Here is a 24,145-nt window from a genome sequence, read left to right as displayed (position 1 = left end):
AGACAACTGGTCTTTGCTCAGTTTGACCAAAACGTTGGTTCCCCTTCACTTCCAATGGATTGGAGATTCCTTTATGCTTGGGATGCGTGACCTGCTGGGTTTCCCCAGCACCTTGGCGTATTGCACTGTTTAACCCCCCGCCCCCCCCCCCCCGCCCCCCCAAGATGAAAGCCCGGGCATGTGTGGGTTTGACGTCCTCGGCTCTCATTGTTCGGCTTGAACCTGCTGGTTTGACGCCCACCCATGTCGCTGCCGGGATTGATTGCTCCGTCCGGGCTGCGGCGCGGTCACCTTGCCCGCTCCCTGCCCCTGTGCCCGCTGCTCTGCATCAGCTGTTGGCGGCGCCAGCGTCCGCGGCTTCCAGGCGAAGCGGCTCGGCTCAGTCCACCTCCCTGTCTCTCGGTCGCGCTGTGCCCCCGCACAGGAAGGGTGACCTCCGCTCCGGCCCCACCACCCGGCAGGTTAGTGATGTCGGTCTCGTTGTCGGACCCCGGCGCAGCAGCAGAGCCGGCGGACGCGGGTCTCCTTCGTCACGAAGGTGTTTCCCGATCGACCTGTCCCCACCCAGGGCCGCCGAGTCGCCCTGTGATCGCTGCACCGCTCGGACAACAGCGGTGCCGGGGCTCGAGAACCCCCCCACTTCCCGGTTATGGCCCGGTCACTGGGTTCTGTGCCCACTGTGAGCGGGCAAGGGTTCGCTGCACTGGTCCGGCAGACACTCGCGGGCCTAGAGAGAGAAACGCGCGGAGCTTCTCACAGAACCAACCCTTCTCCTCCAAGTGTGGTTCATTCCTCCTGTTTCAATGCACTTCCTGGACTTCAGAACGTCAACGATGAAGCCCAGACGTTTTCATTCCTGTTCAATGTCTTCATTTGTCAGAACATGATAAGGGGGGGGGGGGGGGGGGGTGGGATTAGAAAAGTCATGAAGGATGGTGGGGGGGTTAGAAAAGTCAAGACAAGAAGCTTGGAGGGGGGATTAGAAAAGTCAAGTCATGAAGCTTGGAGGGGGGATTAGATAAGTCAAGACATGAAGCTTGGAGGGGGTTAGAAAAGTCAAGACAAGAAGCTTGGAGGGGGGTTAGAAAAGTCAAGACAAGAAGCTTGGGGGGGATTAGAAAAGTCAAGACATGAAGCTTGGAGGGGGGATTAGATGTCAAGACATGAAGCTTGGAGGGGGGATTAGAAAAGTCAAGACATGAAGCATGGGGGGGGTTAGAAAAGTCAAGACAAGAAGCTTGGGGGGGATTAGAAAAGTCAAGACATGAAGCTTGGAGGGGGGATTAGATGTCAAGACATGAAGCTTGGAGGGGGGATTAGAAAAGTCAAGACATGAAGCATGGGGGGGGTTAGAAAAGTCAAGACAAGAAGCTTGGGGGGGATTAGAAAAGTCAAGACATGAAGCTTGGAGGGGGGATTAGAAAAGTCAAGACATGAAGCTTGGGGGGGGGATTAGAAAAGTCAAGACATGAAGCTTGGGGGGGGGATTAGAAAAGTCAAGTCATGAAGCTTGGAGGGGGGATTAGAAAAGTCAAGACATGAAGCTTGGAGAGGGGGATTAGAAAAGTCAAGACATGAAGCTTGGGGGGGGGGATTAGAAAAGTCAAGTCATGAAGCTTGGAGGGGGGATTAGATAAGTCAAGACATGAAGCTTGGAGGGGGGATTAGAAAAGTCAAGACATGAAGCTTGGGGGGGGATTAGAAAAGTCAAGACATGAAGCTTGGGGGGGGATTAGAAAAGTCAAGTCATGAAGCTTGGAGGGGGGATTAGATAAGTCAAGACATGAAGCTTGGAGGGGGGATTAGATAAGTCAAGACATGAAGCTTGGAGGGGGGATTAGATAAGTCAAGACATGAAGCTTGGGGGGGGGATTAGAAAAGTCAAGACATGAAGCTTGGGGGGGGGGATTAGAAAAGTCAAGTCATGAAGCTTGGAGGGGGGATTAGATAAGTCAAGACATGAAGCTTGGAGGGGGTTAGAAAAGTCAAGACAAGAAGCTTGGAGGGGGGATTAGATGTCAAGACATGAAGCTTGGAGGGGGGGTATTAGAAAAGTCAAGACATGAAGCTTGGAGGGGGGATTAGAAAAGTCAAGTCATGAAGCTTGGAGAGGGGGTTGAGAAAAGTCAAGACATGAAGCTTGGAGGGGGGATTAGAAAAGTCAAGACATGAAGCTTGGAGGGGGGATCAGAAAAGTCAAGACATGAAGCTTGGAGGGGGATTAGAAAAGTCAAGACACGAAGCTTGGAGGGGGGATTAGAAAAGTCAAGACATGAAGCTTGGAGGGGGGATTAGAAAAGTCAAGACATGAAGCTTGGAGGGGGGATTAAAAAAGTCAAGACATGAAGCTTGGAGGGGGGGATTAGAAAAGTCAAGACATGAAGCTTGGAGGGGGGATTAGAAAAGTCAAGACATAAAGCTTGGAGGGGGGTTAGAAAAGTCAAGACATGAAGCTTGGAGGGGGGATTAGAAAAGTCAAGACATGAAGCTTGGGGGGGTTAGAAAAGTCAAGACATGAAGCTTGGGGGGGTTAGAAAAGTCAAGACATGAAGCTTGGAGGGGGGGTTAGAAAAGTCAAGACAAGAAGCTTGGAGGGGGGATTAGATAAGTCAAGACATGAAGCTTGGAGGGGGGATTAGAAAAGTCAAGACATGAAGCTTGGGGGGGATTAGAAAAGTCAAGTCATGAAGCTTGGAGGGGGGATTAGAAAAGTCAAGACATGAAGCTTGGAGGGGGAATTAGAAAAGTCAAGACATGAAGCTTGGAGGGGGGGTTAGAAAAGTCAAGACATGAAGCTTGGAGGGGGTGGTTAGAAAAGTCAAGACAAGAAGCTTGGAGGGGGGATTAGATGTCAAGACATGAAGCTTGGAGGGGGGATTAGAAAAGTCAAGACATGAAGCTTGGGGGGGGGATTAGAAAAGTCAAGTCATGAAGCTTGGAGGGGGATTAGAAAAGTCAAGACATGAAGCTTGGAGGGGGGATTAGAAAAGTCAAGACATGAAGCTTGGGGGGGGGATTAGAAAAGTCAAGTCATGAAGCTTGGAGGGGGGATTAGATAAGTCAAGACATGAAGCTTGGAGGGGGGATTAGATAAGTCAAGACATGAAGCTTGGAGGGGGGATTAGAAAAGTCAAGACATGAAGCTTGGAGGGGGAATTAGATAAGTCAAGACATGAAGCTTGGAGGGGGGATTAGATAAGTCAAGACATGAAGCTTGGAGGGGGGATTAGATAAGTCAAGAAATGAAGCTTGGAGGGGGGATTAGAAAAGTCAAGACATGAAGCTTGGATAGGGGATTAGAAAAGTCAAGTCATGAAGCTTGGAGGGGGGATTAGAAAAGTCAAGACATGAAGCTTGGAGGGGGGGATTAGAAAAGTCAGGACATGAAGCTTGGAGGGGGGGATTAGAAAAGTCAAGATATGAAGCTTGGAGGGGGGGATTACAAAAGTCAAGACATGAAGCATGGAGGGGGGGATTAGAAAAGTCAAGACATGAAGCTTGGAGGGGGGATTAGAAAAGTCAAGACATGAAGCTTGGAGGGGGGATTAGAAAAGTCAAGACATGAAGCCTGGAAGGGGGGATTAGAAAAGTCAAGACATGAAGCTTGGAGAGGGGGTTTAGAAAAGTCAAGTCATGAAGCTTGCAGGGGGGGTATTAGAAAAGTCAAGACATGAAGCTTGGAGGGGGGTGAGAAAAGTCAAGACATGAAGCTTGGAGGGGGGATTAGAAAAGTCAAGACATGAAGCTTGGAGGGGGGATTAGAAAAGTCAAGACATGAAGCCTTGAAGGGGGGATTAGAAAAGTCAAGACATGAAGCTTGGAGGGGGGATTAGAAAAGTCAAGACATGAAGCTTGGGGGGGATTAGAAAAGTCAAGTCATGAAGCTTGGAGGGGGAATTAGAAAAGTCAAGACATGAAGCTTGGAGGGGGGATTAGAAAAGTCAAGACATGAAGCCTGGAAGGGGGGATTAGAAAAGTCAAGACATGAAGCTTGGAGAGGGGGTTTAGAAAAGTCAAGACATGAAGCTTGGAGGGAGGATTAGAAAAGTCAAGACATGAAGCTTGGAGGGGGGATTAGAAAAGTCAAGACATGAAGCCTGGAAGGGGGGATTAGAAAAGTCAAGACATGAAGCTTAGAGAGGGGGTTTAGAAAAGTCAAGACATGAAGCTTGGAGGGTGGATTAGAAAAGTCAAGTCATGAAGCTTGGAGAGGGGGTTTAGAAAAGTCAAGACATGAAGCTTGGAGGGGGGATTAGAAAAGTCAAGACATGAAGCTTGGAGGGGGGATTAGAAAAGTCAAGACATGAAGCCTGGAAGGGGGGATTAGAAAAGTCAAGACATGAAGCTTGGAGAGGGGGTTTAGAAAAGTCAAGTCATGAAGCTTGGAGGGGGGGTATTAGAAAAGTCAAGACATGAAGCTTGGAGGGGGGGTGAGAAAAGTCAAGACATGAAGCTTGGAGGAGGGGGATTAGAAAAGTCAAGACATGAAGCTTGGCGGGGGGATTAGAAAAGTCAAAACATGAAGCTTGGAGGGGGGGATTAGAAAAGTCAAGACATGAAGCTTGGAGGGGGGGATTAGAAAAGTCAAGACATGAAGCTTGGAGAGGGGGTTTAGAAAAGTCAAGACAGTAAGCTTGGAGGGGGGATTAGAAAAGTCAAGACATGAAGCTTGGAGGGGGGATTAGAAAAGTCAAGACATGAAGCCTGGAAGGGGGGATTAGAAAAGTCAAGACATGAAGCTTGGAGAGGGGGTTTAGAAAAGTCAAGACATGAAGCTTGGAGAGGGGGTGAGAAAAGTCAAGACATGAAGCTTGGAGGAGGGGGATTAGAAAAGTCAAGACATGAAGCTTGGCGGGGGGATTAGAAAAGTCAAGACATGAAGCTTGGAGGGGGGGATTAGAAAAGTCAAGACATGAAGCTTGGAGGGGGGGATTAGAAAAGTCAAGACATGAAGCTTGGAGGGGGGATTAGAAAAGTCAAGACATGAAGCTTGGAGGGGGGATAGAAAAGTCAAGACATGAAGCTTGGAGGGGGGGATTAGAAAAGTCAAGACATGAAACTTGACGCAAGTTTATTCAAACATGAAGCTTGGAGGGTGGGATTAGTAAAGTCAAGACATGTAGCTTGTAGAAAATAGTGAATGTTGACAAAGTGTTCCAGAGAAAGATTCCCTGCTCCCAAACAAACCTGCAGGAAATTAAATGGAGACCATCACTCAGGTGGTGCAAAATTTTGGAAAGTTTTCAAGTTCTTTCTTTTAAAGACCCCAGGAGTTCACTGAAAGCAAGGATGGGTCTTGGCCTGTGCAAAAACCATGGCAGGTCTTTCCTGGAATATATTCACCACACGAGTCGGCATCTTAGCAGAGGGAATCCAAAGTAAGCATTTCAAGCTGAGAAACTTCCAGTTTTGACATTATGTGAGACACCTGATTTTCTGAAGTTGTTGAGATGATTTCAGATAATCAACTCTCCCCATTTTGCAGCAAAACTGGCCATCTCCACAAATGCTGCCTTCCTGCTGCATTCGCACCGCCCTTTTTTACTTTCAGTTTCCAGCCTGCGCCTTGTTCCTCAATTATTTATATCACACAGTTCCTGCAGGCCGAGACAAAGTGTCGGTGGGTTTGAGCCCTTTACAACAACGGTAAAAACCTCTGGTAATTGGCACCTTTGGGGATTGGTAAATGCTGGATAAGTTTATTTTCCAGTTGCTTGACACTGGCAGTGCCTAACTAATACACCTGAATTAAGAGTAGAACATTTAAAAGACAAAAGTACTGCACTGCACTTACACTGAACAAACTTCACTTGCATAAATGTATAAACCTTAAAGCATTTTACTTTATTTTCACTCACATTCCTTGTAAACATTTAACTGTCACTGCATCTACAGATTCAACCCCCTCCACAGGGCCGCCCAAATAACGAACAATAACGTTATATCTCCTCCCCCAAGTTTACAGATAAACCCTCTGACTGGGGTGACAGTCAATTGTTTTATTGAACCAGTCTCTTGAATGATTTTCTAAGCTGAAATACTGCACAAAGAAATTATATGTTTTCTGCTGCCTAAACATAAAGAGACACTTTAAGGGAGTCATCCCAACAGTGAGCGGCATCAACCAGCTCTTCATCCTGGGTGACACCATTGCTGTTTCACACAACTTTATTCAAACAGCTGCTACGAGCAAAGCCCAACCAAGGCCCTCCCTCCGCTGGCTGAATATTTGCTCCCATCTTCATGTAACTTCAGAGAACATTTACTTTTACAATTTTAAACTTGTGTGTGTATTTTAACCTATTATTTTATTCTTATTTTAATTTTTTTTTTTCATTTTCCCGATTGCTTGAGGCTGTTAGTTGCTTGAATTCAGTATACCTGGGATTTTGGTAAGCAAACTTTGAATATATAAAAATCAGTCCTAAAGATATCATAAATAACATTCTGGTGTGATTATTCCACAAGACATTAGCAGCTGAGGAGCAAACCCTAACCCTAATGTACTTTTATCACTAATTGTGATGTGTTAAACATGCTGAGCAACATGAAAAAAAAGTAATTGTATCTGCCAACATTTTCCCTTCAGCATTTAAAATGGAGGAAGAATCTATCAGGTCACCAAAGGCAGAAGAGAATGTCTCCTGCAATGGGGATGCCTCCTCATTGCCAACAGAGCTTCAACTACAAGCCTCCCACAAACCACAGGTATATGTATGTTCACTGAGTCCACACCTGATAGCCAAGGCACAAGAAGAACTTCAAGAGAAACCTGAATGGAGACTTCGTGATGCACAAGCCCTGAGAGATATGATTTTGAAAGAAGCGCCAAATCTAAAAACCCGTTTGGACGATGCCTTCTTACTACGATTTCTCAGAGCACGCAAGTTTGATTATGACAGAGCATTGAAGCTATTATTGAATTACCATGCAAGCCAAAGGACGTGGCCTGAGGTGTTTGCAAACTTGAGGCCATCTGCAATAAAGTGTGTGCTGGATTCTGGATTTCTTACTGTTCTGCCTCACCCTGATCCACTTGGACGATGTATCTTGGTAATTCGGCCAGGTAAATTGCCAAAACTAAGAACCTTTTGAAATGTGTGAAGAAAAGTTTTAATTTTAAATTGCAAACTGCTTCATAGTGCTGTTTAAATTGGAGCAGAAATCCAAGATGTCAACTGGAAAAATTATATAAACTTATCTTTTTGTGTGTGTGTGTGTGTGTGTGTGTGTGTGTGTGTGTGTGTTTCTCAAAGATAAAATACATAACAACGTTTTTGGACTTGAGTCCTTCATTAAGGTATGTATGGATGGATATATCAGGATGTACAAGGTATGATATATACCTTGATGAAGAGATCAAGGCTGAAATGCTGGTTATGTATATTTAACTTTGTTGTATAAAGTACACTGTTTAACCTGCTAAGTTTCTCCAGAATTGTGTTTTTACTTCACCCACAGTGTCCGCAGACTTTCGTGTGTATCATATTAGATCAACCACATTTCTGTCATTGACCTATTTTGTTCTCATTTGCCGTTAACAAATCCATGTAGATTCTCTCTAATCAGATCTTGCTTGTCCCTTCTGATTTTTGTCCCTGATTTTTTTTTTGGAATTGTCTCACCACTGTGGTTCAATTGGCTGATCTGTAGTTGCCATATTTACCCTTGTACCCCTTTTCAAAACTGCTGAGCAATGGCAATTTCCCAATCCCCCACTATAACCTGGTTTAGAGATGATTAACAGAAATGATCTTTTCTGTTTACTTTTCACTTGGAAACAAGTTAGTTATAGAACAATTGAGAGTGTTCTACCTTAAACAGAATAGATTTTAAATAACCTAATGTTTTATTGAAGCAATCTCTTGATGATTTTCTAAGCTGAAATACTGCACAAAGAAATTATATGTTTTCTGCTGCCTAAACATTTATTTCTATTCTCTTTGCTGCAAAATGTGCATTTTTACCCATTTCAGGACATCATTTCAATTTATTTTTAATTTCATTTTTTTAATTGTATACTGTTGCTAAATTAGAACAAAGGATGACTTTGAATAGAACAATAGAACCAGGCGATTTGGCTCAACTAGAGTTTGGGGATCTTTATGCTCAAATTATCTGACGGAAAAAATGAAGTATTTTGTGTTTCTTCCTATCAGCAAGATTTTATCCACACAATATCTCTTGCGATCTTTTATGGAATTAAGGAATTGATTATTTGATTGAACTTTTCTTAGATATCCAGTGAAGAAAGGATTCGGCCTCCAAAATCATCCCAAAATTAGAATTCAAAAATAAAGTCCCAGCAAAGAATTGTGTCTATGAGAACCTACTAAATAATTTTACTTCATGTCAGAAATCTAATTATTCCAAATTTGTGGAATACTTTCCATTACATAATTTCACTTGAAATAGTCATGGATTTGTGTTCCTGAAGTGATGTTTTGGTAAATCAAAAATAAACTGTGTTTTATTGTGATTTAAGTTATTAATAAAAAGCCCGTGTCTTAAATTCTAGGAAGATGGATAATTTCTGATTATCCCATCACAGAAAACATTCGTGCCATTTATATAACATTAGAGAAGCTTGTACAGGCAGAAGAGAATCAGGTGAATGGAATTGTCATCCTTGCAGACTACAGTGGAGTTACATTGTCTCAGGCTGCACAACTTGGTCCATTCATGGCCAAGAAGGTCATTGGAATTCTTCAGGTAAATATAGATCTATTGTTTTCAGGATTTTGATTTTTTTTCAACATTGGACAAAACTGCTTTGGTTGACGTACAACATCCATAACATTTCTTTTTCTATATGATTCTGACATGTAATCTTTAAGAGAGAAATTCATGGTGAGATATTGTCTATCATGCTAATCAATAGTAATCAAATACTTGTGAGTATTTTACTAAGGATTCTTTTAAAAACTATCAAATTAGAATATTAAATTGAATTATGGTCATAAGTACTGAGATGCAGTGAAAAATTTTGTTTTGCTTGATAGCCAGGAAAATCAACCTAAAATTATTACATCAGGTAGTGCAAGTTTTAAAAACAAAAATGCATGGTGTAGTGTTACAATATAACAATAGTACAGGGGATATCTATAAGAGGCAGTGTCTTAAGAAAGCAGCCTCTATCCTCAAGGACCCCACCACCCAGGCCATGCTACAATTGGCAAAAAGGCAAAGGAGCCTGGAGATGAGCAGCATAAGGACAGCTTCTTCCTCTCTCCCATCAGATTCCTGAAGAATCATGAACCAGAGACACTCATTTACTATGGGTTTTTCTTGCACTATTTTTATTTATTTTGAAGTATTGTTTATAGAAATGTGATGCTTCCACAAGACAATGAATTTCAGTTCTGATTCTGATCTTTTACTAATGGGTGACCCATTCAAGTCAAGTCACTTTTGTTTGTTGTTCATACCATAACTCCTAATGTAATGAACAGTAAAGACAAGATAGCGCTTCTCCAGGACCATGGAGCAGATTTACATAAATAGGAGTTAAATATTGTCATAATACAATAAAAATCCATGATATACTAGATCACAAATGTTCCAGGAAGTGAGGAGCCTGATGGCTTGGAGGGAAAAACTGTTGCACAATCAGGACGTGTGGGCCAGAATGCTACAGTACCTCCTTTTTCCTTGTATGGAGAAAAGTTTACAAGAGGCGTGTGAGAAGTCCTTCACAATGTTGTATGGTTTCTGCAAGAGTCTGTTTACAGCAGGAAACAAACTCCTTGAATCTGGAGGTGTATTTTTTCAAACTCATGTATCCTTTGCACATTGGGAGAGACAAGAAGAGAGTGTACTTGGATAATATTAATTCATGCACAGTTTAATAAGATTCCAAGGACCATGCAGGATCGGAAAAGATCTTTGCACTCAGATTTTATCTGGCAATGTATTAAGATTCAATTTAGTAATAATTCCTTAGAATAAATATTCACATTTTTTCCAAGAGAAATTTTCAAGGTACGGTGTAACGCCGATAAAATTTCAACCTTGCATTGGTGTAAATGATCTTGTGTGAAACTTTTTACAGAAAAAGGAAAGCATTTTCCTTCCTTTTTCCATCCTTGCTAATTAATCAACCTATACAATTTGGGAATAAAAATCAGAAGATTTACTGGAAGATTTCATTGCTGCTGTCAATGAATCGGAACAATAAACCTTCAGTGAAGCAGTTAGCGCAACGCTCTTGCAACACAACTTGATTCTGGCGCTGTCTGTAAGGAGTTTGTACTTCCTTCCCATGTCTGCATGGGTTTCCGCCAGGTGTTCTGATTTCCTTCAACCTTTCTAATAATGTGTTTTGTCTGTGGACATCCTGACTTAAGTTTGGAAAAGAATGTGAGCTATCTTCTTGATCATTCTGAGTCTTTGCAGTGAAACTGCTCTCCAAGTGCAGTTAGTGAGAGACTTCAAGCATTTAGACCCTGAGATGATGAAGTAAAAGTATTTCCTACTGAAAAGACTGTGAGAGTTGGAGGGGCTAAGTCCTGCAAGTTTATGAGAATATGAATCTAATAATGTGTTTTGGAGATGGGGTACTACGGCAATATTACCATATTCCACCAATGGACAACTGAAAAAGTTTACAGAGACTTTTAGGTTGGTAAACCAGTGGTAGAGGGCGCAAACATTTCAGGTGGAATGCCAACTAACCTCAGGCTGTTGGTTGAGTTATTAGAGCTACACTCATGTGGGCAAGTAGAGCCTTGGACTAACCTCCTGAATTACAGTTGCAGATGGGTGCCAAGGGGTAAACTGCTTGTCCCACAACAGTCAGATGATAGGCAATAAATAGTTGCCTTCTACACACAACCTGGTGGGCAAACTCATCCAACAGCATCTGTGGGAGAAAAAGAATGGCCAACGTTTCAAGCTGAAAGCCTTTATCGAGACTGGTGATAAGGAGAAGAGAATATTTTCCTTTTCAGAGATTCCTAAATCCCAAAAAAGTGAATTAAAAAATTAAGCTAGAACATTGTCTGGGCCTATAACCTTAACTGCATGCAGAGCAGCGAGCATTTTCTTAATATCTAATTGATCTAGATTCGATTAATGGGACTCTACCAATGGAAATAAAAGCAGACCACTAAGAAGAGGAAATTTAATAGGTTTCAATTGATAGATTTTTATTTTCTCAGCAACAATTATCTAGGAAACTACTTTTCATTAACGTTAAATGCTGCATTTGTCCCATGTGAATGAAATTGTCATCTGTTGTTGACCCATTTTTATCTGCTGCTCATTGGATCCTGATGATTACAGAACAAACTAACAACTAACATAATAATCACAAATTAGCAATAATTCAATCAATCTTCATTTTGCAAAAAGCAAAAACCCTTCAATCATATCTCATTATCATAAATATAGAACACAAATTAGTATTAAAGATAGCTCTGACTGATTGCATTCACACCCTGGTATAGGGCCACCACTCCCTCTGAGCAGACAACCCTGCTGAAGGTTGTGGACGCACCCCAATACATCACAGACACAACTCTCCCCACCAGTGAGAAAATATACATGGAACGCTGATGTCGGAGAGCAGCAACAATCATCAAGGATCCACACCACCCGAAACCCGCTCCGTTCTCGCTGCTGCCATCAGGAAAGAGGTGGAGGTGTCAAATGACCAGTTGCTACTCCTCCACCATCAGACTCCTCGACAAACTCAATCAGGGACTCATTTAAGGAGTCTTACTTTGCACATTATTTATTATTGAATATTTATTTTCAACTACTTCAAATGTCCATTGGTGAAATATGTAATATTGCTGGAACAATACTTATGAAGACCTGTAGCCTGCACTCATAACAAACAGCCAAATTTGAATATGGCATACAAATCAGCTCAAGAAAATGTTTGACCTCAGTTTCTGTTGGCCATCACTGGCCTGGAAGGTTTGTCTGCTTATACAAATACAGAATTACCTTATTCCAAAATTAATTCTTTTGACAGGATGGTTTTCCAATGAGAATAAAGACTGTCAATGTCATCAATGAACCTATTATCTTTAAGGGTATTTTTGCCATCATAAAACCTTTCCTAAAGGAGAAAATGACAGAAAGGGTATGTACCTTGGATTAATTTCTTGCTTCGTTGTTAAATTTAATGCATGCTGTCAAGATGTTGGTGTATAACTGTTGAGTACTATGCGTATTTTTCTTTTAAGAGTCTTCCTGTTAGTCACAAAGTCATAGAAAGATTACAGTCCTTCAAATCCATGCAAACATGAACCACCCATGTTTACACTCATTGCTGTTTCATTGTAAATTTGCCTCATTGTGCGCATGCACATGTGATCTGCAACCACTGCAGAAAGGAAATTAATGTGTGCACAAAAGGTAAGTTACCTAAAATAATGTAGTAATTAATAATTATACTGATTGAAAATAATCTCTTAGTTAACTCTTTCTGTTGTTGTATTATATTCAAACATGCCAATACGGTTTAATTAACCATGAGAGGTAGCCTATGCCAAAATTATCTTGAAACAATTTTAAGTTTACATTTGCACAAGCATTCCGTGGACACATACTTTTGTCACAGGAAAAAAATTTGCACAGCATAAAATTTTTGTGCACACTGAGGACTAAAAATTAGATGGAACATTGTCAGCAAGAATGGTTACATCACACAATTTCTGAATGAAGTATTCATACTTCTGAATAGAGTGTTCATGCTGTTGTTTGTGAGTGAGGAAACAGGTTTGGTAGGTCTCAAAGGCAAGGACTCTGAAAACAGGTTTTTGTAGTGAAGGATTTTATTTACAGTAGGGAAGTGTGGGAAATGGTAACAGATGCAGCATGCACGTGCATGCATATACACACACACACACACACACACACACACACACACACACACACGATTTACAGCAGTCTTGGGAAAAAGGTAGCGACAGTGAAATAATGCACAGTTTATTAGCGATCATGGAAAAAGACGGTAAGTGATTAACACACGCAGACAACTAATAACGAGCGTGGGAACAAATTGTATACACACACAAACAACCAAGGGAAAAATCAAAACGATGCCTGCCACCCCTTGACTCTGTGCAGGCACGGCTGTATGCTATTTAATCAAAGCTCCCAACCATATTTAGTTTACAGCTCACTGACAATTTCTCCAGCGCTGTTCCACGTTCCTCAGCCTGGAGTGAACCAGGGTGGTTGCTCGAAGATGGCAAAAGAGAGAGAACAGAGAGTACATGGCATCTTTATAGTGCTGGAGGGTGCAGCCCAGATCATTAGCTCAGTGCCAGGAGGGTTAATCCAATTATAACAGTCAATTGCCCAAGGCCAAGTACAGACAGGCTGGAAAGCCCAGTCCAGGTAATTTACATGGATGCCATCAGCAAGGTGTGCACTAATTGGGTGGGGAAGAAAAAAACCTTGATTGGCAGCTGGCGTGTCCTCTGACTAGGTAGGGGGCAGTGATGTCACGTGACAGCCACAACCCTTCCCAATACACATGCACAATAAGAAAAGTTCCCGAAAGAAAAGTTAACACCATTCTAATCATATTGTAGATTCAGAACTAAGAACCTTGGGAGCAAACAGGAGAATGTGCGAGTGCAAAGGTTATGAGAGTGCAGGAAGCAATTCCGTGGGGACTCGGTGTCTCTGAAGGGATTCCATTTTGTTTCACTTTCTCTGATTGGTGGGGCACTGAAACCTTTTTGTGTGCCATTATGGCAAACAAAAGTTAACAAATTTTGTGTACTATGTACCTGACTGTGAAGAAATTTTGAATCTTAATTCTACCTTACTCCATTTTACCTCTCCCACCACCCCCCACCCCCCCCCCCCCCGTCACCTGTACTTGAGAGACAATTTTACGCTGATCAAATTAACCTTCCAATCTGCGTGTTTTTGGATGTGGGATCAAACAGGAGTGCCCTGGGAAACGTGCAAATACCACCAGGCCAGCAGCAGAGACCAGGATTGAACAGAGGCTGTTGGAGCAGTGAGGCAGCAGTGAGCTTCTGATAGTTGAACATTGTATTGTGCATACTCTATCTGCATAACACGTGAAACATGTTATTCAGGATTTGTGTGACATAACCATTCTAGCTAACAGTGAGCTTTATTGAATCAAAAGCAAGTTTACAATAGAACAGCAGCATTGCGTTAAAGCGCTCATAAAAGACCAATAGTTCTAATAGGTTATATTCTTGGCATTTTGCAGAATGTGAGGAATTTGGACACCTGCGCTTTTGTTTATGAGGACAGTTCAGTTTGTCTATTTCTCCACCAACACACCCCTTCTCTCTACTTTTATCTTTCTACCTCACCTCCAATCTCATTCTCACACACACAAAGAATCTCCCTTAGTCCCCAAATATTTGTTTCTGCCTCAATCTAGCTATTTGCATTCTTCATTTATATAGATGACTAATCCATATGTCATAATACACGTATCATCTGGATCAACTTTCCAATTGTAGGGGAAAGTTATAAATAAAACAAAGAAATCATCTTAAAAAACATCTTCCCCCTTTCCCTTCACAAATATTCGATGAGTTTTTTCAGTCATTTCAAGTGTTTAAAACACCTGCTTGTTATTAAGTTTGTTTCTAAGTGGGAAGTGTCCTTGACAGTTAACATTCCTGGACTTTATCTAGAAGATATTATTGTTTTGTTTTAAAATTCCCAAGGTCTAAAGTCATCTTATTTAATGCTTACTGCAAGCAAGGTATGGGACTATATAATTATTCTGAAGTAACTGTAAGATTTTTATCGTGCACGTGCGCACACACATTGCTATTTAGAAAAGGGAGAAAGGAAATAAATGATTTTGAAAGACTGATGCCTGTGTGTTTTACATACATAATCCCTGTAATTGGATGACAGAGATGGTGAATAGAATTAAGAATGAGGATTCACTAACCACAAAAACTAATTATGTTATACTTTTAAATCATGAAAGACCAAGTTTTCAATGGCTAAAAGATGCAATAATCAGAAGTAGTATCTGATTTTTTTTGTTCAACAAATGGAATGAACTGCCACCGGAAATACCATTTTAATTTGAACAGAATTTTTTTTTCTTAACAATATGGAGAAAGAAGGGCTACAAGACCTGAGGGAGACTCACTGTGCCAAATGCTTGACTAAATTCTTTGATCTACTTTTTGATTATATATCAAGTGCTTTGTCCGTTGGTTAGCATGAACCACATGCTCTTCATTTCATTCTTCATTGTTTCGCTCCCTCCCTTGATCTTTGCTAGTACTGGAAATAGCGAGTATAAAATGCTCAGAATAAACTAATACAAGCAGTTTTCCAATGAGTAGTCTATTTGTGAAGGATCCTTGATTCTCATTTGTTGCAATGTGAACCATGTCCTGGTTGGCAAGTAAATTCTGAAATGTCTTCATCAATTTTGAACAAAACAAATGGGGTTGATGGGGTGATAATAAGCATTAATTTATTAGTGGGCAATTCATTCTGTGAATACTTGGAAGCATACATAAACCTCTTTACATTTTACGTGTGGAAAGTTGTTTTTGTCTGACTTACCTTTCAAAATCACAAATCACAGAAGTGAATCTATCCAAATTTAAAATGTTTTAACAAGTGGTCATTTTTATCCATTGTAAAGGTTTATTTTCCTTCTGTTTTAGTTCATTCTTCATGGTTCAGATCTGAGCTCTCTTCACAAGGATATTCCACCAAACATTCTTCCTCAAGAGTACGGAGGTACAATGGGAAAACTCAACACAACTGCTTGGGCTGATACATTGCTCGCTTTTGAGGAGGAATTTGTTGCAGAATTTGGTCAGGTGCACACACCAACAGATAATTCACATGCTGAATTTGTACCTGGGCCAAATGAACAGTCAGGTCAGCAGTGTGACGATTCCTTCAGAGGAGTGCGGTCACAGTTGTATTACTGCTACTAATAAGACGTATTGTTTGATACCTTCCCTGAAAGATTGTCTTTTTGTGTGGTGGTGGAGTGAAAAACAAGATTAACTGGGTGATTCCTTAAACTATGTGGTTATTGTAGCATTGATAAGACTATTGTCTTAAGTTTCTCAGTACAGTACTGTTTATAGAAATTCAGCGTATTGAAATTGCAGCTGATGGATGAAAATTATTGAGAACCCAATACTTTTACAATGCTTTGACAGTTTTTACTAATTAGCTTAAACAAAGCCTTAGCTCCTAGACTGTCAGAATATGCACAAATTTTAGCCCTCATTGTCCATCCTTGTATCTTACTTTGGTAGAAACATAGAAATTCACCGTCTAGATCTTTAGTCTATGTCACTGGCCAAAGTGTAGTTCTACCTGATCCCACTTCCCATTTCTTATTCTGTAACCTCATCAGGCAGTGCACCCAAGTGCACACTCCACAAAGAGAAATTGTGGGTGTAGAAGCTAGGTATTTCACAAAAGTGTAAGGTCAGGTTTTTAAGAATGCATCAATACAATCCTAAGATATTTCCATTTTCAATTTTCTTCAACAACCAAAAACTCCTATTGGTTTGATGTAGAAAAATGGAATGGAATCAAATAAAATATTGGTGTTCAAACCATTTATTCAATAACTATACATTTATATTTTAAAATGTTGCTCTAGGCCAGGGGTGTCAAACTCAAATTCACGGAGGGCCAAAATTAAAAACTTGGACTAAGTCGAGGGCCGAACTAAATATTTATTGAAAATTTTCAACAACATCTGCATGTTTTCTCTTCTTTCAACATATGTAATGTTAAACTTTAGGATATAACTTTAGGAGGATAATGTTACAGGTCAGGAGTAGGTAGCTCAAGTTCACCCTTTGCTTGACCTGAGGGAAACATATTTGGTCCCTGTGGAGATGTAGTCCATTTTGGCCTGCATCAGGACTCAGCATTTCCTGCTCACTCCTCAGGCTCTAGGCCTCTATTCACCCTCGACCCACCATCCCTCTACCTGACCAGTCCTTTACCCAACCTCTACTCACCCCTCACTCCACTCGCTCTGCCTCTACCCACCCCATCCTGTACACACCCCTCGACTGCCTCTCCCCTCAACCTGTTCCTCCCTCTACCCGTCTCTCACCCTCTAATCACCCCTCCCCTACTCACCCTGCCCCTCCCCTTTTACCTCTTCCCTATCCACCCCTCCTTCTACTCATCCCTCCCTCTAACTGCCCCTCACACCACCATAACTTCCCCTGCCCATTACTCCTCACCTGCACCCTCTGCCCACCCCTGCTTACCCACCCACTCAGGCCCAGCACGCTGCCGATCAGCCTTTGCGGACAGCCACCATCTCTCTCTTCACGTGCAGGGCCGAATCAGCCGTCCCTGGGGTCCGCACGGGTGCAAGCGCTGAAGGCCGTGGCGACCGGGAGAAGTGCGCTCGCGCTGTGGAAGGGCCGTCCGGTGCCAGTCGCGCGGGGCTCGCGCTGCCCGGGGGCCGTGTGCAGCCTGCCATGTCCGTCGTGCCGACAGGAAATTACAGGCGCTCGCCAATCCGCTGCACCGCTCGACAGGTGGGAGAAGTGACTGGTTGTGCGGGGAGCCTTCCAACTGGCTTGCTGGCTGATGACACCGACAGACTTCTCGTGTTACAATTTCTCGTGTTACAATGGGGGAGGATGTGCAGTGAAAGGGGAGGATGGTGGGGGTGACATTACCAAAAAACAGCATCGGCTCTCGCTGCAGGGCGGGCCACCTCTAATACATTTTTGAAATGATCTTGCGGGCCAAATATAATTATATCGCGGGCCAAATTTGGCCCGCGGGCCAGAGTTTGACATGTGTGATCTAGGCTCTAAGAAAATAACAGTATTTAACAATAATTGTCTACCTGAATAACACTGTGAATATACAGTTCAAAAGAAGAAAAGTTATTACAGTACAACTCCAATTAGCTGAAATCCTCATTTATCTGAATTTGTTTCGGAGCCGAACTGACCTCACAGGTTGAAAGAAAATCATTCGACATGAAATTAGAATGACGATGTCCTCATTTCAGGTAACCCCGTCCCCTCTCTCTTTCCTTTTCTACTTTACCTTCCCCTATTGACTTTTCTCTCCAACTCTCCCTCTCAAAGTGTGCGCCACAGTCTCCCAGCCGCAAGCGAGAGGAAGAATCCCTTGTCCCGCCATCATCATGGAGAGAGGCCTCCCAGGCAGGAGTGGGGACGTCGGGCTCCCGGCAGGGGTGGGGACCTCCGGCTCTTGGCAGGAGCGGGGACCTCGGGCTCTTGGCAGGAGCGGGGACCTCGGGCTCTTGGCAGGAGCGGGGACCTCGGGCTCTTGGCAGGAGCGGGGACCTTGGGCTCTTGGCAGGAGTGGGGACCTCGGGTTCCCGGCAGGAGCGGGGACTTCGGGCTCTTGGCAGGAGCGGGGACGTCGGGCTCCTGGGCAGGAGCGAGGGCCTCGCTGGAGAGGTGTCAGGGATCAGTCAGTGGCAGCCAGCATTTATTTGGTGAGGATTAAGCATTATTTTGATTCTTAAAAAGCCTGCCCTTGTTGTTTAAACACTGTTACAACTGATTTGCTGTGGCTTCTGAGCTGTTTTTAAAAAATGACCGCATCTCTGATAAAACCATTCATCCGACATAGGCCCATTCTCGCCATTGCATATAATCGGAGTTGTACTGTATATTACAATCTGTAATAAACCAAGAATTTTAATTATTTCCAAAGACACAATTTTTCTTAAAGTGAACGAAATCTGGTTCCTTATCTTCGCCCTCACATTTAGGAGACATGATCATTTCAAATTAAGACAGAAAAAACAATATTCAATTGCAAGTCATCTTCATTTTTGTTTGTTGCATTCCAGATAGATGAATTTTTTAAAAGCTCTTAAATTTCTAAGAAACTGAGGAAGTTTCATTGAATAAAAACTGAAGTTTTACTATACATCTTCCATCTTGATCTGGCTACGGAATTCCTTTAGGATTGTTGAGATAGCCCTGAGTTCCACCATAGTCCTCAACAATATATGCAGATGAATTAACAGCTTTTCTTGTTATATTTTCTTTTATTCATTATATAATATTTTAACAAAAGTTCTCTCAAGTGTAATTTATTTTTAGACATGAATTTAGACATACGTATAGCATGGTCACAGGCACTTTCGGCCCACGAGCCCATGCCGCCCAATTATGCCCAATTAACCTACACCCCCCCAATACATTTTGAATGGAGGGAGGAAACCTGTGCACCCGGAGAAAACCCACACAAATACAGGGAGAACGTACAAACTCCTTACAGACGACACGGGATTCGAACCCCCGTCGCTGGTGCTGTAACAGCATTGTGCAAACCGCTATGCTAACTGTACAAGAAAATGTCTAATGTGCAATTTACATAATTATGCAACAAGCAAGAATATAATCAGCTTTTGTGTTTGACATTTATAATTATAATGTAGGCACTAATGTTTGCAGGATACAAACTGGATCAAAATGTTACACTTATTCATCTGCCCAATGTTAAATAGCACACGTGCTGAAAGAAAATAAATAGGATTAAAGATTGGCATCAGTAATTCTACTTCAACCCCTCGCAGTGTTATAAATACCTCATGTGTACAAATTGTTTTTAAAAAAAATGTAAGATCATAACCCATTCAATTAATATTTTCAAAATCACAGTCACTGAATGTATTGAAGGGGAAAAGCCACAGTTAACAACAGTATTCAATAGCATTATGAAATCTTTGGTGACTAAGAATGAGCTAATTCTAGTTGAGTGATATTTTTCATATTTTACATAGTAAACTGATTGCTCCCATTTGAAAAGCTTTGCAGAGAGGACGTCAGATCATTGTGTTCTAGGAGCTATGGTATTTGTCAAAGTAGAAACGAGTTTTATGTCCAAAATTGAGAATTATTTTATATATTATATTTAAAATGTAATTACACTTGCAGTACCCCACCATCTGCTTTTGGAAGCTCCAATTTGTGGAAGTCAACCAGCCATTATATCCATAGGGAGGTGTTCTTCTTCTTCTTTGGCTTGGCTTCGCGGACGAAGATTTATGGAGGGGGTTACACCAGTGCTAAACAACTTACAGGTCGATCTCGTTCTCCAAATTCAAGACTGCGTTCCGTCCCTCAGGTGGAAATTGTTAATTTCCATTTTAATTTCAAATGCTCAATTGGAAATTTAAGAAAAGATCTTGGCATTTGTCAGCAGATAGCATTATTAATATTATAGATCCTGATAATGTTTCAATCTTCGATCTGGGACTTTGGAATTACTGTTGGTCAAGAATGTAGAATGATTCTGCAGGTATGATATGGAATTAATTATTCTGGTATAGTGCTCCAAGTAGGCGATTGCATTTTTTAAATTGGTGTAACCTCTTAGCACAGTTAAACCCCCATAGAAATCAACCTTCCTGTTCTGAAAATAAATTTATAGCAGGCAAGGATTTCATCAATTTAAGTGAACAAACAGTCTGTGTAAGGAACTTTTCTATAATATTTCCAATTTTATCCAACACTGTCAAGTTCTGATTTGGTCAGCACCTGTCTGTTTTCTAGTGAGCACAAATTGGTAAAAGGGACCCTTAGATCTTTAATCTTTATTGGGCTATCATAGTTACTTGTGCCAAACCATTAAATAAATTCTCTTATTGTAAATTATTCTCATGAAACAAGTGAAATAGTTACATTTTATCTGTATAACTTCAGTTTGTTGGTTATCAGCATAGCTTTTTGTCTTATGCTATGGAACTCATAACTCTGTGAAAGATTGTTAGGATTTGTTAACATAGAATTATGTTTAAAAATACAGTACAGTCCCAGTTCCACGTGTGGAATCTGTAACTGTTCCGAGTTATTCAGAGTGGAAAATCAGATTGAATTCCAGCTTTTTTTTGTATCAGAAGATGTTAGAAATGTGCACACGTGATATTGAACAAGGACAAAATTTAAACTCCTCCATGCACCTGTCTGTCAAAAGTTTTCACATAAGGTGTATCTATCCTTCCCCCTGTGGAAAAACTCAACAACACTTCCAGGGAAGAAGCATGGAGGCAAAGAAACTTTTATTTTAATGAATGTATGTTTTATACTGTCTCTTTTGTACTAGAGTTATATAGAATAACACGTGAACTATTTTATCTTGAGCTGGGCAATTTATTTTCTTTAGGTCATGTTCAATCAAAATACTTTAAACAGGAACTTATTCATCAGTACTATTGGAACATTTCTAAATTTCATGTCATAAAAGTATTCCATTGCACATTACTAGTTAAAACTCAATAAAATGCACTTCGAAAATTTCTGTTTTCTTTTCAAAGTGTTCGTGTAAAATTCATATTTGTTTGAGACTTGCAATTAAAACATTGTTCAGTTCCAATTTGTCATTCAAGGTCGAATATTTGGAGTGAATTCAAGTTGTAAGGTTTTTGCAAATTTCCAACTATAATTCCTTTCAGAGTTTTTTTTAAATTTATTACCATTTAATAAAAATACAAATTGCTCGAGTGTAAAATTCAAAATATGAACAATTATTGTACTGGACCTGAAGAAATCCAGTTCAGCATGGACACATTTCATTCGTGTGAAATTAAGGATTTCCCACTGTTTGTTACAACACTTTACCATATTGACTCTTGGAGAAATTAATTGCCTCTGTTCAATGAACTGTATGGTATCTTGGCTTTGCATCTGATTCCTTTTAGAGTTTAAGGGAACTAATTTAAATAAAATGCTGATTGAGATCATTAAAAATTAGATGTAATTTATTGGGCAGCTTAGGGAGATTTCTTAAAAATGTAGCACTTAAATTGCAAATTTGCTACTTGTTTTTTGTGTTGTTTCGTATATACATTTCATTTCAATGTTGAAGGAAGCCATTCTATCCATCAAGGCTCTGCTTGTTCATGGTGCAAATCCCCTTCCTCTAATTCCCATCATTTCCCCATGATGCAGAAATTCAAAGCTGTTTAGCAGATATTCTTGTTGTAGCTTTTGGTTTCCATAAACCTATTTTCTTTTGTAATATTTATACTTTTATGATTTAGATTTATTTATTTGTCACATGCACTGAGATACAATGAAAAGGTTTCTTTTGAGGTCAAGCAGAGTGTTCACATTCAGCATCATCTTGCAAAATAAGTGGGGGGGGGGAGGAAAGAGCCCCTTTGAAGATGGGACATAGTCGAGGATCACACCATCTCCTTTGATGTAGCCACCATCCCCTTATCCGCCTTAGCAAGTAAACGTTGCCGCTGCTTGTTCCCATTGTTTCTGTGTATTGTCCAGTTTGGAAAGCCTAAGGACGCCAAGCAGGAGCCTCAATATCCACTTACCTCCTCTCCACACCGTTGACATCCACATTTCTTAACATGAATTTTAAGGAATGAAAATGTGAGAATCTAGAAGTTACATGAAGAAATATAAAATGGATGACAAGAACTTGGATTGGCCATCAAAGAACAAAAATATTAGGTGAGTGATCTTTTGACAATATGTACAAGAATGGGACCAATCATCTCTTCTGTTGATGATACCCAGTTCCATACACTTCAACTGTTTTTGTGCTTTGGAAAAGTCACATTTTCTGCTTCAACATTTTCAATCTATTGTCCTGTACACAAGATGCTTTAAAAAAATACTTTGTTTTTTCTGCAAAGTTCCAGCCCCATTATTTATACAATTAGAAGCAACAAAGTCCATTCAGAAACATCAAGTGGCCATGGATCTCTCGGTCTTTTCCAAAGTAGCCCCTGTAAGCTTCAGAACTACTCTTCATATCATTTAGCAGTAGACCCGAGCTGGAGGCCCATTATTCAGGTTGGCACTAGGTTACGAATCCCTGAAGTTATCAAGTGAACTTGAGGAACTCAACCAGGTCTCACATCTTCAACCTATCACTAGGAAGCCAACAGCAACTGATGGATAAGTGAGGGGAGGGCGCACCAGCAAATGGGAGAGGGAAGGGGTGGAGAACTGGGGAGTAGGCTAGCAGAAACTGGAGGTCAATGTTAATGCCATCTGGTTGGGAGTCCCCAGATGGAATATTAGGTGCTACCTATCCAACTTATGGATGGCCTTGGTTTGAAAGAACATGGAGACATGCCAGCCTGGGAGTGGGGCACAGAATTGAGATTGTTGGCCACTGGGAGATCCGTCATTGATGCAGAGTGAAGGTGCACTCTGTGCCCAATCTCTCCAACATTGAGAAGGCCTCAATGGGAGCACCAGATGACCCCTGCTGAGATACAAGTGTTGCTTCACTTAGAACGATTTGTGGCCCCAAAATGGAGGTGGGGGGTGTGAGTGCAACTGCAGCCACAGGGAAAGATGCCAAAGGGGCAAGTAATGGGAAGGGATGAATGGACAAGGGAGTCACAGAGAGAGCAGTTCCTATGGAAGGCAGAGGGAAAAGGCGTGTCTCATGGTGGGATCACATCAAAGGTGACAAATGCATTGGATGTGGAGGTTGGTAGGAGAGGACAAGGCAAATCCTGCTTTTGTCGCAACTAGGTACAGACAAGCAGGAAATGGAGATGTGGGTAAGGGCTGTTGATGGTGGAGGGAAAGCATGTTTTTGGAATGAGGACATATTAAATGAATTGGACTAGAAGACCATCATGGGAGCAAATATGACGAATTAAAAGGAATAGAATCTGTGCAGGGGACTGTGTATGAAGTATAATCAGGGTAGTTGTGGAAGTTTGTGAAAAAATATTCTGTAAAGTTTATCTCCCAAGATGGAGACAGAGGTCAAGAAACTGGGGAGGGTCAACAGAAGTTGACCAAGTGAATTTGTGATCAGGGTGAAAGTTTACAGTAAAGAGAATAAAGTTGACGAACTCATCACAGGTGCATGAGACAGCACTGATGTAGTCATCAATGTAGCAGAGAAAGAGTTGAGGGGCCTTGCCTATGTAGGCTTGCAGCATGGATTGTTCCACAGTGCAAAGTCAGGCATTGCTGAGACCCTTGTGAATACCCAGGGCTACTCCTTTGATTTGGAAAGAGTGAAATGAGTCAAGAGTTAAGGGTGAGATCAAGTTCTGTCACATGGAGGTCGAGGGGGAATAATTAGGTCTCTTGTCAAGAAACGAAAGGCTGAAACCTTTTGAATGAGTGATGGAAGTGTAAAAGAGATTGGACGTCCATTTTAAAAATGAGTCAGTTCTGTTCAGGGAATT

At 41.4% G+C, this 24,145-nt stretch overlaps 1 protein-coding gene across 2 annotated transcripts; it reads left to right on the top strand.

Moving 5' to 3' along the window:
* The first annotated feature begins 244 nt into the window (after positions 1 to 244).
* Positions 245 to 15,950, top strand: ttpal (tocopherol (alpha) transfer protein-like). 2 transcript variants are annotated; one of them, XM_069883727.1, is made up of 6 exons: positions 245 to 461; positions 5,264 to 5,378; positions 6,590 to 7,066; positions 8,519 to 8,712; positions 11,981 to 12,091; positions 15,648 to 15,950. In XM_069883727.1, the coding sequence occupies exons 2-6, from the start codon at positions 5,315 to 5,317 to the stop codon at positions 15,924 to 15,926; spliced, it is 1,125 nt and encodes a 374-aa protein (XP_069739828.1). In that variant the 5' UTR covers positions 245 to 461; positions 5,264 to 5,314; the 3' UTR covers positions 15,927 to 15,950. The 2 variants fall into 2 exon arrangements, with proteins under 2 accessions (XP_069739828.1, XP_069739829.1); XM_069883728.1 differs by lacking the exon at positions 5,264 to 5,378 and having other exon boundaries at positions 246 to 461.
* The last annotated feature ends 8,195 nt before the right edge of the window (positions 15,951 to 24,145 follow it).

Source organism: Narcine bancroftii, chromosome 6 (assembly GCF_036971445.1).
Source record: "Narcine bancroftii isolate sNarBan1 chromosome 6, sNarBan1.hap1, whole genome shotgun sequence".
NCBI lineage: Eukaryota > Metazoa > Chordata > Chondrichthyes > Torpediniformes > Narcinidae > Narcine > Narcine bancroftii.
This window is presented reverse-complemented; position numbering and strand designations above follow the sequence as displayed.